Genomic DNA, 14,332 nt, shown 5'->3' with positions numbered 1-14,332 from the left:
CAAGTTCTGAACAGCGCCGGTGCACATCGCAGAGGGATGACCGTTTTTTTCATGTCAACCCCTCTATGAAATCGTCATTTGACTGGTATCGAAGTCCAGCAAGAGCTCAAAAATGTTCGTAGGATAGCTGTAAGCAAGTGGTCAGTTCGTCTAAGATATAAGCAATAGAGTTTGACTCAAAAAAGGCCTGCCGCAGGCTCGAAACTGACGGCAGGTCACCGACAAACACGCCTTTAATTTGTTCGCATACATTTTGATGGGAAGGCGAGTAATGAAGGCGAGTTTTGTTCTCCAAAGAATGCAGATTGTGTTTGCAGTGCAGCAGTCGAAGAGGTCGGGTCTATAGGCGGCCTGGGGAGCGATTTGTGCAGTGCTGGGGCGATGAAACAGTGACTTATGGGGGTGGCTTGCTCGACTTCCCATCGAGATGTGTACGAGCAAATTAAAAGCGTGCTTATCGGTGACCTGTGATCAGTTTCGAGCCTGTGGCAGGCCTTTTTGGAGTCAAATTCTATTGCTTATATCTTAGACGAACTGTCCACTTGCTAACAGCTATCCTACGAACATTTTTGAGCTCTTGCTGGACTTCGATACCAGTCAAATGACGATTTCATAGAGGGGTTGACATGAAAAAACGGTCATCCCTGTGCGATGTGCACCGGCGCTGTTCAGAACTTGGTCTCGAGATAAAGCCACCAGTCTCCCGTAAGCGTCCTACAACTTTCGAAACCCAGGAATGGCTTATGTGGAGCTGACGTGCGACAGCCCGCTGGTTGAGTTCTTCTTGCAATATTGCAACGATTTGTGCTGCTTCTGAAGGTGTAAAATTCCAGGTAAAGTGTCAAAAGAAACGGAGATGTGTATGAATCAACGTGTGAAAGCAAAAATCCGAAAACACGTGCTTTTATAAGGGGTAAATAGGCCGCAACTCGCGACGTATCAAACAGTTGATACATGTCTTTTTTCTTGCTTCTTCACATCAACCGCGATATCTTTTTAAATACTGGTGTGATTTAAATGAATTTGGTATCAATTTAAAGTTAAAAGTTTGATCTTTAAAATGGTGCCACTTTTTTTGTTACTAAAAAACTTGTTAGTACACAAGATCGCGTGGAAACAACTTCATGTAAGTGATTCCATACTTTTGCTCGCGAGTGTAGATTTACATTTATTCATAAAAATTTTGAACTGGTGTTACGCCCAGACATTTAAAGTATTTGCTTATGTGATCGTGACTACAACAGCAATTTGAGACTATTTTTGCTTTTGTTGTGGGCATACGTTGAATAATTTATGAAAACCATTTTTTTTTCAACTACGCACGCATCCTATGCCCACAACAATCAAGACTAATTTGCTTAAGGCTACTTGACTAGCTTCAAGCAAGTTAGTCTCAATATTACTAACATATGTACTAACCTTTGTTTTTTGTAAATAAGCTTTACTAACGGCTTGAATACACCTAATCCGCTGCCGGCCTAATAAATAATTAGTGCCGTCACACACTGTCGAAATTCGTTAATTTTAAAGTCTATGTAAACATTAATTTTACTAAATATCATAATGGTGTTTTATTTTCTTTTTCAACAAGTTTTCATTGAACCGACCGTGTGTGACCTGACCAGACTTAGACTGGTACAAATCACAATTTTGGCATCACCTTGGTGCAAACTACAGTAGACTAACCTAGCTTTACAGTAGTAGCGCCGTTTCATAAGTTTGGCACTTCATTTACTAACACAAATAAATTAAAATATCATATCTATTTATTATATGTTTTCTTAGCTGAATTTGATAAAATAGACATAGAAAAATAGCAAAATCTAAACCCATATTTAATCTGCTTGCATAACAGCATAATTTAATCATTATATCATATTAGCGAGTACTTGCGCTTGCATTAACCATGATTAGTGAAGAATAATGGTGCTAGCTATACTCAAACTTATGAATGACAAAAGCGAAAGTTCCGTATACACCTTTACCGCCATGTTTTACAACGCCTCATTTTATGCCTGCTGCACATGAAGAAGCATTAACCATGATTAGTGAAGAATAATGGTGCTAGCTATACTCAAACTCATGAATGACAAAAGCGAAAGTTCCGTATACACCTTTACCGCCATGTTTTACAACGCCTCATTTTATGCCTGCTGCACATGAAGAAGAACATTCTGGAATCTGAAAATGCCGGATCTAAAGCACCACAAGTAAGATCCGCGGACGGCACAAGGCCAGTCTTTGTGGAAAACTTTGGGGGAGGCCTTTGTCCAGCAGTGGACGTCTTTCGGCTGAAATAAACGAAGATCAAAGGTTCGCCACGAAAAATTCTACAGCCAGGAATTCCAATGACACGTAATGGACAGCTGATAGCGCATGTCAGGCGGAAATTAAAACTCTTGCTCAAAATCAAGGAAGTTTTTAACAAAATGCACTGACAGTAAAATGCCCTCAACAGTTTTAAAAGACGCAGTCATAAACAATAAAAACAAAAGGTATAAAAAACATAAACAAATATAAAAGAAGAAGTTGGTCCACCAAGCGATAGGCTTCCCAACAACACCCATTTAGAAGTTCGAGTGCTTACAGGGGCAACGCACTTGAACCCCGCAACGAATTTCAACAGAAAAATAAAGAAAGAGCTTCAAATTTAACATCAGCTGCCTCTAGATCAGCACGATAAATAAGCGGCGGTTAAATTGTGAAAAAAAAGTTTAAAACGAATACCAAGTACCTAATTTCGGCAATACAAAATACGAAAAAAAACAGACGTTTGGCTAGTTAAGTTAATACCTACTTATTTGCTGAAAATGTTAAACACGCGTTTAACAAATGATTTTTGTTGACAATGTTAACCACGCGTATAACAAATGGCCTGGTTGCCGTTACGTCTACTGTAGCGTGCCTGGGGTTAAAAAAACAAGTGAGTTTCGTTCAATCAGCGAAAATATGCCGAATACAAATTGGACGACGGATTAGGTGTATCCGCCGTTATACTCATGCACGTGACGTAATTTGTGCTGCTTTGGAATACCTGGCCAAGGACGAAGATAAAAAAGAACAAGAAAAGAAAACATAAAAAACGGTAAGTCGCTACGGAGGTTGAATGACGAATGAAAGTTTATGTACTTATGTGGCATCAACGTTTCTCAAATTCATCCGGTTAACAGGGCAATTATATGGGATGAAAATGGGTGTCATCTATTACGGACTTTAAAAGAAAAGGAAGAGGTTGTAATTATTTTAATTTGGAAACATGGAAGTTAGTATTTGCATAAACGCCACTGGTCTATTCTTATCCAACCGCACCTATGTTGCTATAGGGCACCCCATACGGCGTTTGTCAAAAACTTGATCTCCACTCAAGAACCAACTCACAGTTATTGATTCGCTGCAAATGTGACTACCTCAGGTGTATCAATTCGAAGTAGCTTAGCGATTAAACATGCTATGCGATCACGAAGAGAGCTATGCTCTCTCTCTCTCTCAAGATACAATATTAATATGGTTCTTCACTGTGTCCCCAGGTCAGAAGAAAAGCAGTCGAGCAGCAAATGTGACGCGAGCCCGAGCACTGCAAAGAAGAGTGGAGGATTTGGCTTCAACGATATGGATCTCAGTGATGAAGACGAGGACCAACTCATCATCGACACAGGTTTGAACACTGCTCAGTGTAGCTCAATCATGAGACAGGGAAATTCCTTACGTACATGACAGTTTATACTACCTTAATGTTTCGAATAAAAAATAATAAAAATATTGTAAAATTCACGATATCCTTTTGAACTTTATAAGACTCAAAAGATCATTTCAGGACCGGACTGGTACAGTCAGCGTAAAATATTTCGTGACACCCATAGTTGCCAAAAAGTTGACAACACAACCTCATTCGAAGTGTAACAAAGACGTGTTGCGAATTTTTTGGCTATTTTGGGTGTCACGAACTATTTGACGCTGACTGTACCTACTAATTCACAAACTAACTACCAATTCAAAATATTTTTGATGTATTCTTTCAGGTGATCTTCAAATCAATGATGAAGAACCTCAAACCAAACCAGCCATTCAAACAAGATCTTCTCAAAAGAACACTGAAACGGAGGCTGACAAAACGAATGAAACAGACAAAGGAGAAACAAATGACAACAAAATTGACTTCTATAACTGCACGTGTCGAGGTAAATAAATTTCGCTTTTGTCGATGCTGGATGTCTCCGATTTTGCTTTAATATTTATTGTTTTAGTTCATTAACATTTTATTTATTTTTATTTTATTCCCGTTCGTTGACTTATTTATTTATTTATTAGTAAACACACAAACACTCAACACGTCACCCACACTAACGCATTGATGGCACGTTCAGGAGCACACACACAACACACTTACATATTCTTAATTTAGTATTTTTCTTGATTTTGTCTTTAGCTTAGTGTCTGTAATGTTATTTTATTTTTATTGTTTGTTTATATGTCAGCAGAGCGCCACGCAGGGCCTCGACTGTTGGGCATCCCCTCTCCGCTCTTTATTATCCTATTAAAGTTTTTAATAATTAGTTTGTTTGGCGGACGCGGTTTGGGTCCCACCCAACAGCCGAGGCCTAGGGAAGGGTACTCGCTGAAAATCAGCGTCGGGACTTTCACATAAGTCCCGAATATCGCTGAGCGGACGCCTTTTTGGCTCGGGATCTTTACTGGTCTGGCTGGATTATTTTACTGTTTTTTATTTATTTTTTTTTTTTCTTCTTTATGTACCTTTTTACACTTGTAATTGTCATTTTTTGTCCCGTGCCAAATAAAGATTTTTATTATATTATTATTATTATAAATCTAACATTGCATTAAACAAAAAAGATCTAAAAATCACTTTCATAAAGTGCATATTCCGTCAACATAATATTGTCGTTGCGTATGCATGCACCATATGACAACGATAACCGATCTAATTTGCTTGATATTGCGCGTCAGTTTGCTCTTAACTGTAACTTCTATATCCTAGTAGACACTTAGCTTCATATACAAACGGCAAAAGTCATATCTGAACATTCAAGATGCAATAGAGATAAAATTTAAGTGCATGATGTATGGTCCTATGGGTATAGGGCTACAGTAAATTAATACAATGTTTTTCAGAGCCATTGGACACTCCGCCATCTAGGTCATACACGAAGTGGAAAGTTATAAATACGGCTTCAAACGACGCATACAGCTTTATCGCTCATACGCCACATACAGCCAAGGTAATTATAGACAGCGTTATATTGCCTTATGATAAGCAGTAGACCCAATCCGAAACTGTTAATAAATTCGAAGAAATAACGGGACCTTTTTTTGTAAAAAATATAGCGTTGACCCGTAATTCTCTATTTTAATTGATATGAAACGCGAAAGTTTAAAACCATTGTCGTGTGCGAATGTGGCGCAGATACAACCCGTAGTTTCTTTTAGACTGGTTTTAGAGTCACTGACGCACGCGAACCATCGGCGCTAACAGCCGAATTGTATGAAACGTCGGCGCCGAGCGATCAGCGTCCATCATCATCCTTTAATTACATACATATTGATCTATCAGCGTTGACGATCAGCGAGCGGTCAGCGCGATTCTAAAACCCGCCTTAGGCCGGTAATACACGGACAGCTCGAGCAGTTAGTCAGTGTTCAACATACACGGACCGCTCTTGCAGTCAAGAGTCAACAGCTTGAAGCTGCCAGTGATAACTGCTCGAGCAGTTGGTATTAACTGCTTAACAAATCACAAGCGCGCGCCGTGGAATGAAGAAAGTGGGCGGAGGTAACTGCGCGAGAGCTGTCGACAGCTCGAGCAGTCAGTGTATGGCTGGCGACTGCTTGACCGCGCGATGAAAATTCACCGTGCTGTCGACCGCCCGAATCAGTTGCAACCGCTCGAGCGGTTCGTGTATGTGCGTCCATAGAACTCTGCAGTTCACTGTGCAGTCGCAGCTTGAAGCTGTCGACCCTGACTGCTTCAAGCGGTCCGTGTATTGCCGGCCTTAGCCTCTCGACTGTGAACTAGCTACAATACATTATGTTATACTGACCTAAAACACGGCGTGTTTTCAGTTTGATTCAGGAGGAGAGGTGGCGGTAGAACCGATATCAGAGTACCAGGTAGACCTGGGAGTGCGAGAGTTATCGCCGCACACCCTGCGAAGCCAGGCTCTCGTGCTTATGCTGAGGAAGAACGCGTCCATCTTGAACGGTGAGCACTTGTAATACAGGGTGTGAGGTCAGCAGCTCAGCAAAAAAAGACGAGTTTGAGATAAAATGAAGCAAACAATCCAATGTTATTAAACATACCTTGTTGAACAAGACAGAAACACTTTTTTGGATTACAATCTAGATTAAAACTGTATTTATTGTTGGTTGTAAATGTACCTTGTTGATTGTACTCTGTATATGTTTTTTGTACAAATAAAATAAAACACTGTTAGCCACTGGTCTGATACAAAAAATATTGCAAAGATGATGAGACATCTTTTAAAATAGCAGTTGAAATAAATGCTATTTTAAAAATTACAATTTGCCATACTGGCACAAAAAAGAGCTGCTATCTACACATACATTTGTGAATTAATCACCTCCAATAATCTAGTTAAGATCGCAGGATCGACCTGAATGCAGGCGGCACAGGAGGCTTATTCCACTATTCCCCGTAGACAATCCCCGTTGACGGGGAATAAGCCGCACAGGACCAGTCGTAGCAATCCTTGGGCAAGACCTTTATCCAAAACACTTGTTGATTGAAAGGAAAGTGAAATAACATATTTTTGTTTATCCTCAGTGAGAATAGACGCGCCAACGGGTGAGGTGGTGAAGACAGAAATCGTCCACTACGAGGAGTTCGTGAAGAAACACATGGACGTCATTTATGACGTTCACAACCGTCTCTACACGCTACTGGACCAGCTACAGGGCCTGCTGCCAGGACATTATGTGCTGCGGCACGAGGTCAGTGCAATGCTGTGAACATCAGGTCATATAGGCCTGCCGGGCTAGGGTGCGCGCTGTGATAAAATCTTATCGATGATTTGACATGACAAATGTATGGGCTTGTCGCGTAAAATCGATAAAATGGTGCGATAAAAACTTATCGCGGCGCGCATCCTAGGCCTACAGGTTCAAACACCCGCGATAATCGTGCGGTTTCTGTGTTTCCCCTGTGCAGCCGAGACCTAAACATTTTCATACCAACCGGCGGATGATGTATAGCTAAAGCGGGGTCTCCAGCGCGTGTTTTGCCCTACACAATCAACAAAAACATGTCAACATTCAACAAAATTATCGACACAAAACATTGTTTCACTACTTACGTGTTTTCCATCGGGCATGGAAAGCAAAAACATTGTTGATATAAACAAAAATTTGTAGTGAAACAATGTTTCTTGTAGACAATTTTGTTGAAAGTTGACATGTTTTTGTTGATTGTGTAGAGAAAAACACACACTGGCGACCCGGCTCTAGGCCTAAAAGTGTTTATTGGTCCCCTGTACCTGTGTACCCAAAGCTTAATCCTGTCCTTTTGTCTCTTCAGCCAGCGCATGGCAACAACGCGATTCTCTACACAACGCTAGGAGGTCGCGGGAAGGCGGCCGCATTGACGATGCACTTCGACGCCGCGCTGCCACTCGAAGCAGACGAGACCGTCAGCCTGCGTCAACCGCCCACGCTGACAACCGGCCTGCTGCCTATACACAAGTGAGGACACTATTGATACCAGCTCGCTCATGGTTACAACGCGATTCTCTACACTACGCTAGGAGGTCGTGGAAAAGCGGCCGCATTGACAGCTGGCCTGCTGCCTATACACAAGTGAGGACACTATTGATACAAACCCGCTGACAGCAACGCAATTCTCTACACGACACTGGTGGGTACTCTTCTGATCAGAAGAGCGACCCTCCAAGAATGGGCCCGGGCGAACACCCCGCCAGCCCTCGCCTGTGGGGGTTTTTAAAAATGTCCTCCTGCATCGCAGCCCAGAAAAATCTCTCGACAGCCCTCGGCCCACTCAATCGTGGGTTGCCCGTCAGGCCCGCAGAGTTGATGAAAACGGCCTATTATTACTTCACCATCAATCCATAATTTTTAAGTGGCCCCTATGAAAACAATATTCCTGGTATGTGTTACCATAGGGGTCACTTAAAAATTAGGGATTGATGGTGAAAACGGGCATAACTTACCGTCATGTCTTGCATCTTCGTCAGTTTCGAGACAAGCCCTGGCGCGGTCTTGATTTATGCTGAGCCTTTTTGTCAGGGCACAAGCAGCTATCTGTCCACTTGTGTATCTCTTTCTTTATGTACCTGTCTCGGCTGCTTGTACACCTTTCTTTGAAATGAAAACTGTTCTATTCTATTCATGTGATACCCCGCAGAGTGCGTCGCATGCTTCCGTGCGCGTTCACGCCGCACCCGCACCAATTACCGCGCGCGCCGCGACGACCGCCCGCGCGCGCGCGCCCGCCGCCGCATGCCATCAAGGTACGCTTGTTGCTTGACTACCCTCACCCCTAGCATACTAATGTCATCGATAGGACAGTCCTTCTAGCCTATAAGGGCCTCACCCTTATAGTTCCAAAATACTGGACTGTCCTATCGATGACATTGACAGTGGGGCTCCACCGTCAATACCGGATCGCTGGTTCCGATTTTTGCCATGTTGGAAACCATATAGTTGAACGATGGTAGCGCCCCCCTGTCATTGAGTTTGGTGGGACAGTTCAGCGTGGGTCATCTATACCTCCTTATTACAAAAAGATAGACTCTGGTTGATCTCTGGTTTAAATTGACATTTAGTATGGAAATGACATTAAAATTTGAAACCAGTGTTAATCCTGGGCTTATAGATGAACTACACTGAAATGTCCCACCGACGACATTGACAGCAGGGCGCCACCATCTTCTTGCAACTATATGGTTTCCACCGTGGCAAAAGTCGGAACTAGCGATCCGCTATTGACGGTGGCCCCCCTGTCAGTGTCAAATAAAGGACAGTTCAGTGTAGTTCATCTATAGCTTTTTTGTAATATGGCCCTTAGAGACTGCGCTTCGAAAGGAGTGCGGACTTATGAATCGGTATCCGTCAAGATTCAATATTATTCATGACCTTTATGCCATGTTTTAAGAGTATCATGCGCATCACTAAAGCGATATTAATTTATATTTCTCTATTCTTCTATAACATAATCTGTGACCGATACCGATTCATCACAAAGCCTAAGCGCAAACCACCGACTTTTATTTGACCGATAGTTGGGTTAGGCTGTTAATCAGTATGGGCATGTATTGTTCATAAGTGCGCACATTCATACTAATTAGAATCGGGCCCAACTATCGGCTAAGTAAAAATCGGCAGTCTGCGGAGAATCGAAACAGCTACAACTATTGTTTTGATCATTTAAAATATTAATGAAAGAAGGATCTGGAAATCAGAACTTCATTGCCAACTATGAATTTTATAGCTATTTGCATAACCAGATGCTTTCATGAAGATGATAAAATTTTCCAAATATGTTTCATTCCCTTTTTTCATCGTCTTCTGTATTTGTATGAAAATAATTATGTACATATGTCAATCCAAATGCTCATTTGAAGTGGTTCCCCCATCGGCCTGCAAAACGGCTCAAGTTTTTTCAAGTCCACAGGAACATCGGTTGAACACCAGAATGTTGCTGTGCCATTATTTTAAGTAGTGAGTGAGTACTTATCGTAAAAAGAAAAAAAATGTCGTACTAGTTCGCATTCTCCTTATAGGAGTTTGTCGAATCCTCTGTGCATAAAAAACAAACATCAAAAATGCACAATGAAAGTGAAAATAAAATAAGTAAGTACGAATCATGTATTTAAGATTTCAATCATACCATGTTTCATACGGTCAGTCCAGAAATGGTTTGTCAAAATGTCAAACGATTTGGGCTAGCCTACAAACGTGTAACATATTTTATTATTAATATTCATTAAGTTCCAAGTATCTGAATGCCGAAAAACCGTAGTGGATTGATTTACCTTCCTTCTTACACCACACCACAGAAATCTTGAGACTTTCTTCAAAATACCTTCAAAGTAAACATTTCTTGACTGACCGTAGTTTCATGTCCAACAAAGATCAGAAGACTGGGATGGAGGTGGAAGGTTACAGCTATTTCCAATGTATTCACATGTGTTTTACCTCTGTGCATTGTCTTTAGCCGGGCGAGACGGCGGCCGGAGTCCGAAAGGTATCGACGCTGCGTGTAAACCGCGCTTGTAGATAGTACACACAGACGGCGGCTGGTATTGGTATCGTTTATACGCACAGACAACTCGCTTGTTATATCCCTACTCAGATCGTTATCAAGTGGGCACAAAAGGTGTTTGGACAACGACTGGCCTTAAGTCAATTTACACCACTTTTTTGGTATAAAAGCAACATTGAAACTATTACAACGTTAAGAATAAAGAGTTTACTTTTACGATTTTTCTTTACTTTACTTAACATTTAAATTTCTCCAATAACAAAAATCCAAAAGACGCGGGTCACTTAGTTTCTGTTTTTATTCAAAGTAACTTGATATATCCGAAGGCCTACCCTCATTTATGTCAATCTCATCTATCACCTTACTGTTTTAACCGAATTCTACGTCAAGATAATCCTCTACCTACCTGCAATCCACTTGGACTGACTCTTAAATCATTGACTCCTTCGCCTATTTAGACTGAGGTGTAATGATCGGCTTGCTTCTGTTTAGATCAAAACTTTCCTCATCAGACAATGAAACTCCCAACCAAAACCAAACCCTTGTGCATTGCATGGTATCGCATTGTGCGTGACACGGCATGCTACATTGTGTTATCATCACAGAAAGTTATTTTCAGTCAAACTGCGCATGACGTCGATACGATACTTAATTAATCTTAGCTTATGTTGAGCCTGAACTCTTGATGCGTGACTTATGTCCACTCTGTGGTATTACGATTTGTTATCGTGTCAAGTACAGTGTGACCCTCATCACAACCTCCTCCTAAATCTAAATTGTATAAATAAGCCTACATCCTACATCTGAGTTTTAAAAACAGCGGTTGTCTGTCAAATATTTATCTGTATGTAAGAATGTTTTGTCACCGGAATGCATCAACCGACAAGGCACAATGGGAAAAAGGTAACAACGGATATGGATTTAAACCGATGACGCAAGTGCTGCTAATTTTATAGAAAAAAATTGTGATTATGGCGATTACCACTTTGGAACTTGAGATTTCCACCAAAATGACAATGTTCCATTTTATGCGCTTGCGTCGTCTCGTTAACGATACATGTCTGTGGGTTGAAAATGTAGAGTTGTATTGAAACATTATAGCCAAATTTTTTTGTATTTAACATTATCTACTCAAACGGATTTCAGACAACTCTATTTTTTTTTTCTGTTCCGAATTGCCCACAGCATCTTACGACACAACATTTTCCAAATTCTAAACATAATTAAGTAAACGACAAAAATTTTACATTCATAATACCTTTTGGTTACTTTTTATTCATTTCTAACCAACTTCTATTGATGCTGTGCGAAACTATATGCGAATTGAACGGAAACCAGAGTTTTATACGATAAAATGTTTTATTATTATGGTATAATCAAAACTAGTTGATTGTGTCCATACTCATTAGTACTTGGCAATGAGTATTCTTGCTGTACCAAATCAATTTACCGTACTTCTTAGACTCATGAAGCTTTTATGCTTAAATGTTGAAAAAGTGACGTAACTAGTAGTAATTTTCGAAATTATCCCATAACTTTGTAAAAAAGACATACCTGTCATAGACAAAAGACGACTGCCTGGCCTGAAGATTCTGGGTATAATAAAGCACACACGTTGTATGCGGCGTGAAATTATTAAGATTTGACTGTCCATGTAATGTGTTACGTTTCGCGAACTACCAAGCCAGGCGGTCGTCACAACTTTAAGGGTTCACTATTTAAGTAAGTATCCGACCACAATCATTCTGGTGGCTTGAATGCCGTTTTACAGTTATTGCGGTGTCGTGATAGCCTCAGAACGCTATTGATTATGATCGGATAGCATTTATTCATTAAGACTCTATGTTACCTCTTGCTTTGTTACAGTGGCCCAAAAAGAAGGGGAAGAAGAAGAAATGAAGATAAAACTGAAATAGAACTACACTTAACTTATACTGTCATGTAACATACCAACTACTTAAAACTATTTATTATCTGAGTATTGGTTTGACTATACTTATGAATACATTATTAGAAATAATATAAAATTTGTATTCACAGTTGACCGAATCCGATATCACTTTTTGTTAAACAAAGAAAAGAATAAACACAAAACCTATTAAACGCCGACAGAGTACTTTTGAACCTACCCTGTATTACAAAAGTTAATAATATGATTGTACTCAAAGTACAACATAAAAGTATAAAGAACATTTTCGAAATATACACCTTTTTCTAAAAGAGGGAACTGTGAGAACACGTCTTAGTAGAACGTATAGCGCTGTGAAAGTAAATTTATTCATAATGAACGCAGAAACTGCAGTAATGTTAATATTATAATAATTGTATGTGTAACTTTTCAATGAAAATAAAATGTGTGATCACTAGTGCAGTCTTTTATTTATACATTACATGTACATAAACTTTATTATAATATTTACAAGAGTGCGTTAGATATATTTTTAAAATAATGTAATGAGTAAATAAATATTTAATATTAAAACTAGTCATAAAAATAAATTAAATATTCATAAATATATCTATAATGTTGTGAAAGAGCATCCTATAAGCTAGTATAGTATTTCAATAATATACTTGTCCCTGTTCCAAAACCAAACTAGTACTGCAGTGTGTGAAAACTAATTAGTTTCGTGATTAAAGTACAGTCGATAGCACCCAATATTATACATTTCTGCAAAATACACTGGTCATCACAAAAATCGGCCCACCTACGTTTTACAGGAAAACTTGTTTCTACTGACACAATCATGGTGCCCCAACAATATTAGTGTTATTTGAAAGCCCAATAAATATCCTTAAAGAGAAACACATTCAATTTCCTAATAAACTATTAACATATACAATAAATGTGACTTGAAAAACTTGAAAAAAAACCTCATTTGGGCTCACCTCTGGGATCAATTAGACCAATTTTTATGGTTATAAAACCAAATAATGATCTCACGTGTCCTCTTTAACAGATGGATAGCGATTAATCCCAACTTAACAGTTTTATAGCCATAAAAGTTGGTTCAAGCGTAACTACCTATTTTTTTAAGAAGTGACTGGATTCTTCTACAGACACATTTTTGGGGTAAAAACCTTTCCTTAATTGAAATGAAGTTTAGAACTAGGCTTTTAAATGGTAATATAGTATAGTAATATTGGTGGGAAGTGGGGATGCATACGTTTGAAAGTGCTTGTCGCCGGTGGGTCGATTTTTATGATGACCAGTGTAGTACCTATTGATACCAGTGGTTAGCTTGATGAGCTCACGTCTATACACAATATTTGTGTAAGCACAATGACTATAGCATTCATTTGCTGTACTTAGTTAGGGGAACACTTATTTCAGCACTCAATAACTGAGCACGAGAAAATTTCCTACAAAAAATCCCTAAAAACTTTGTCAAACCCTGCAGTCTGGTTTTGCAATCGCCAACTATGATGCGAGAGTAAATAAGTAGTGTATACTAACTGTCACACATTGTTCGGCGCGGGCGCACACTACAGCGACGAGTAGTAGTAAACCAACTACTAAGCGGCCTCGTCGAAGTAGCCGTCCAACTGCGTCGCGATCTGGAATGTTCCATGGCATTTTGGTAGGAAAGTGAAACAAAATCTATATTTAAAACAATTTTAGAGACAAATTATGGCTCCATTATTTTTTATACGAATACGAAACAAGCGTTTGTGAAGTGACTGAACTTGTTCCCAAATGTCCTCGGCCTGGGGGCAAATGGGAATCCATTTACAAAAATATCCTAACCTTTCCCGCTTGTTTAGCAGGTTCGTTCGTTCGTTCGTTCGTTTCAGCCGAAAGACGTCCACTGCTGGACAAAGGCAGCAGGTATTGGAAAACTACTATAGGTGACCTACACCGAACTGTCCCACCAAACTCATTGACAGGGGGGCGCCACCATCGTTCAACTATTATAGTTTCCAACATGTCAAAAATCAGAACCAGCGATTTGGTATTGACTGTGGCGTCCCCCTGTCAATGTCACGAGTGGGACAGTTCAGTGTATTGGATCTATACATAAATCTCCAAATCATAATAGCTGCGTTTATCTGAACACGATAAAGTCAAATCACAAAGTA

The 14,332-nt window shown here is 39.9% G+C and overlaps 1 protein-coding gene across 1 annotated transcript in view; it reads left to right on the top strand.

Moving 5' to 3' along the window:
- Nucleotides 1-12,565, top strand: part of LOC114356223 (uncharacterized) — a 29,068-nt gene extending 16,503 nt beyond the window's left edge. Inside the window, exon 15 of the mRNA XM_028309304.1 lies at nucleotides 12,119-12,565. Coding sequence (XP_028165105.1) covers nucleotides 12,119-12,151 — 33 coding nt within the window. The 3' untranslated portion in view covers nucleotides 12,152-12,565. The remainder of the gene's footprint in view (nucleotides 1-12,118) is intronic.
- The last annotated feature ends 1,767 nt before the right edge of the window (nucleotides 12,566-14,332 follow it).

The sequence above is a fragment of the Ostrinia furnacalis genome, unplaced genomic scaffold, assembly GCF_004193835.3.
Source record: "Ostrinia furnacalis isolate ACB-3 unplaced genomic scaffold, ASM419383v2 OfSCF2702, whole genome shotgun sequence".
Classification (NCBI taxonomy): Eukaryota; Metazoa; Arthropoda; class Insecta; order Lepidoptera; family Crambidae; genus Ostrinia; species Ostrinia furnacalis.
Note: the sequence above shows the minus strand (reverse complement) of the source record. Positions and strands in the feature narration are given on the sequence as shown.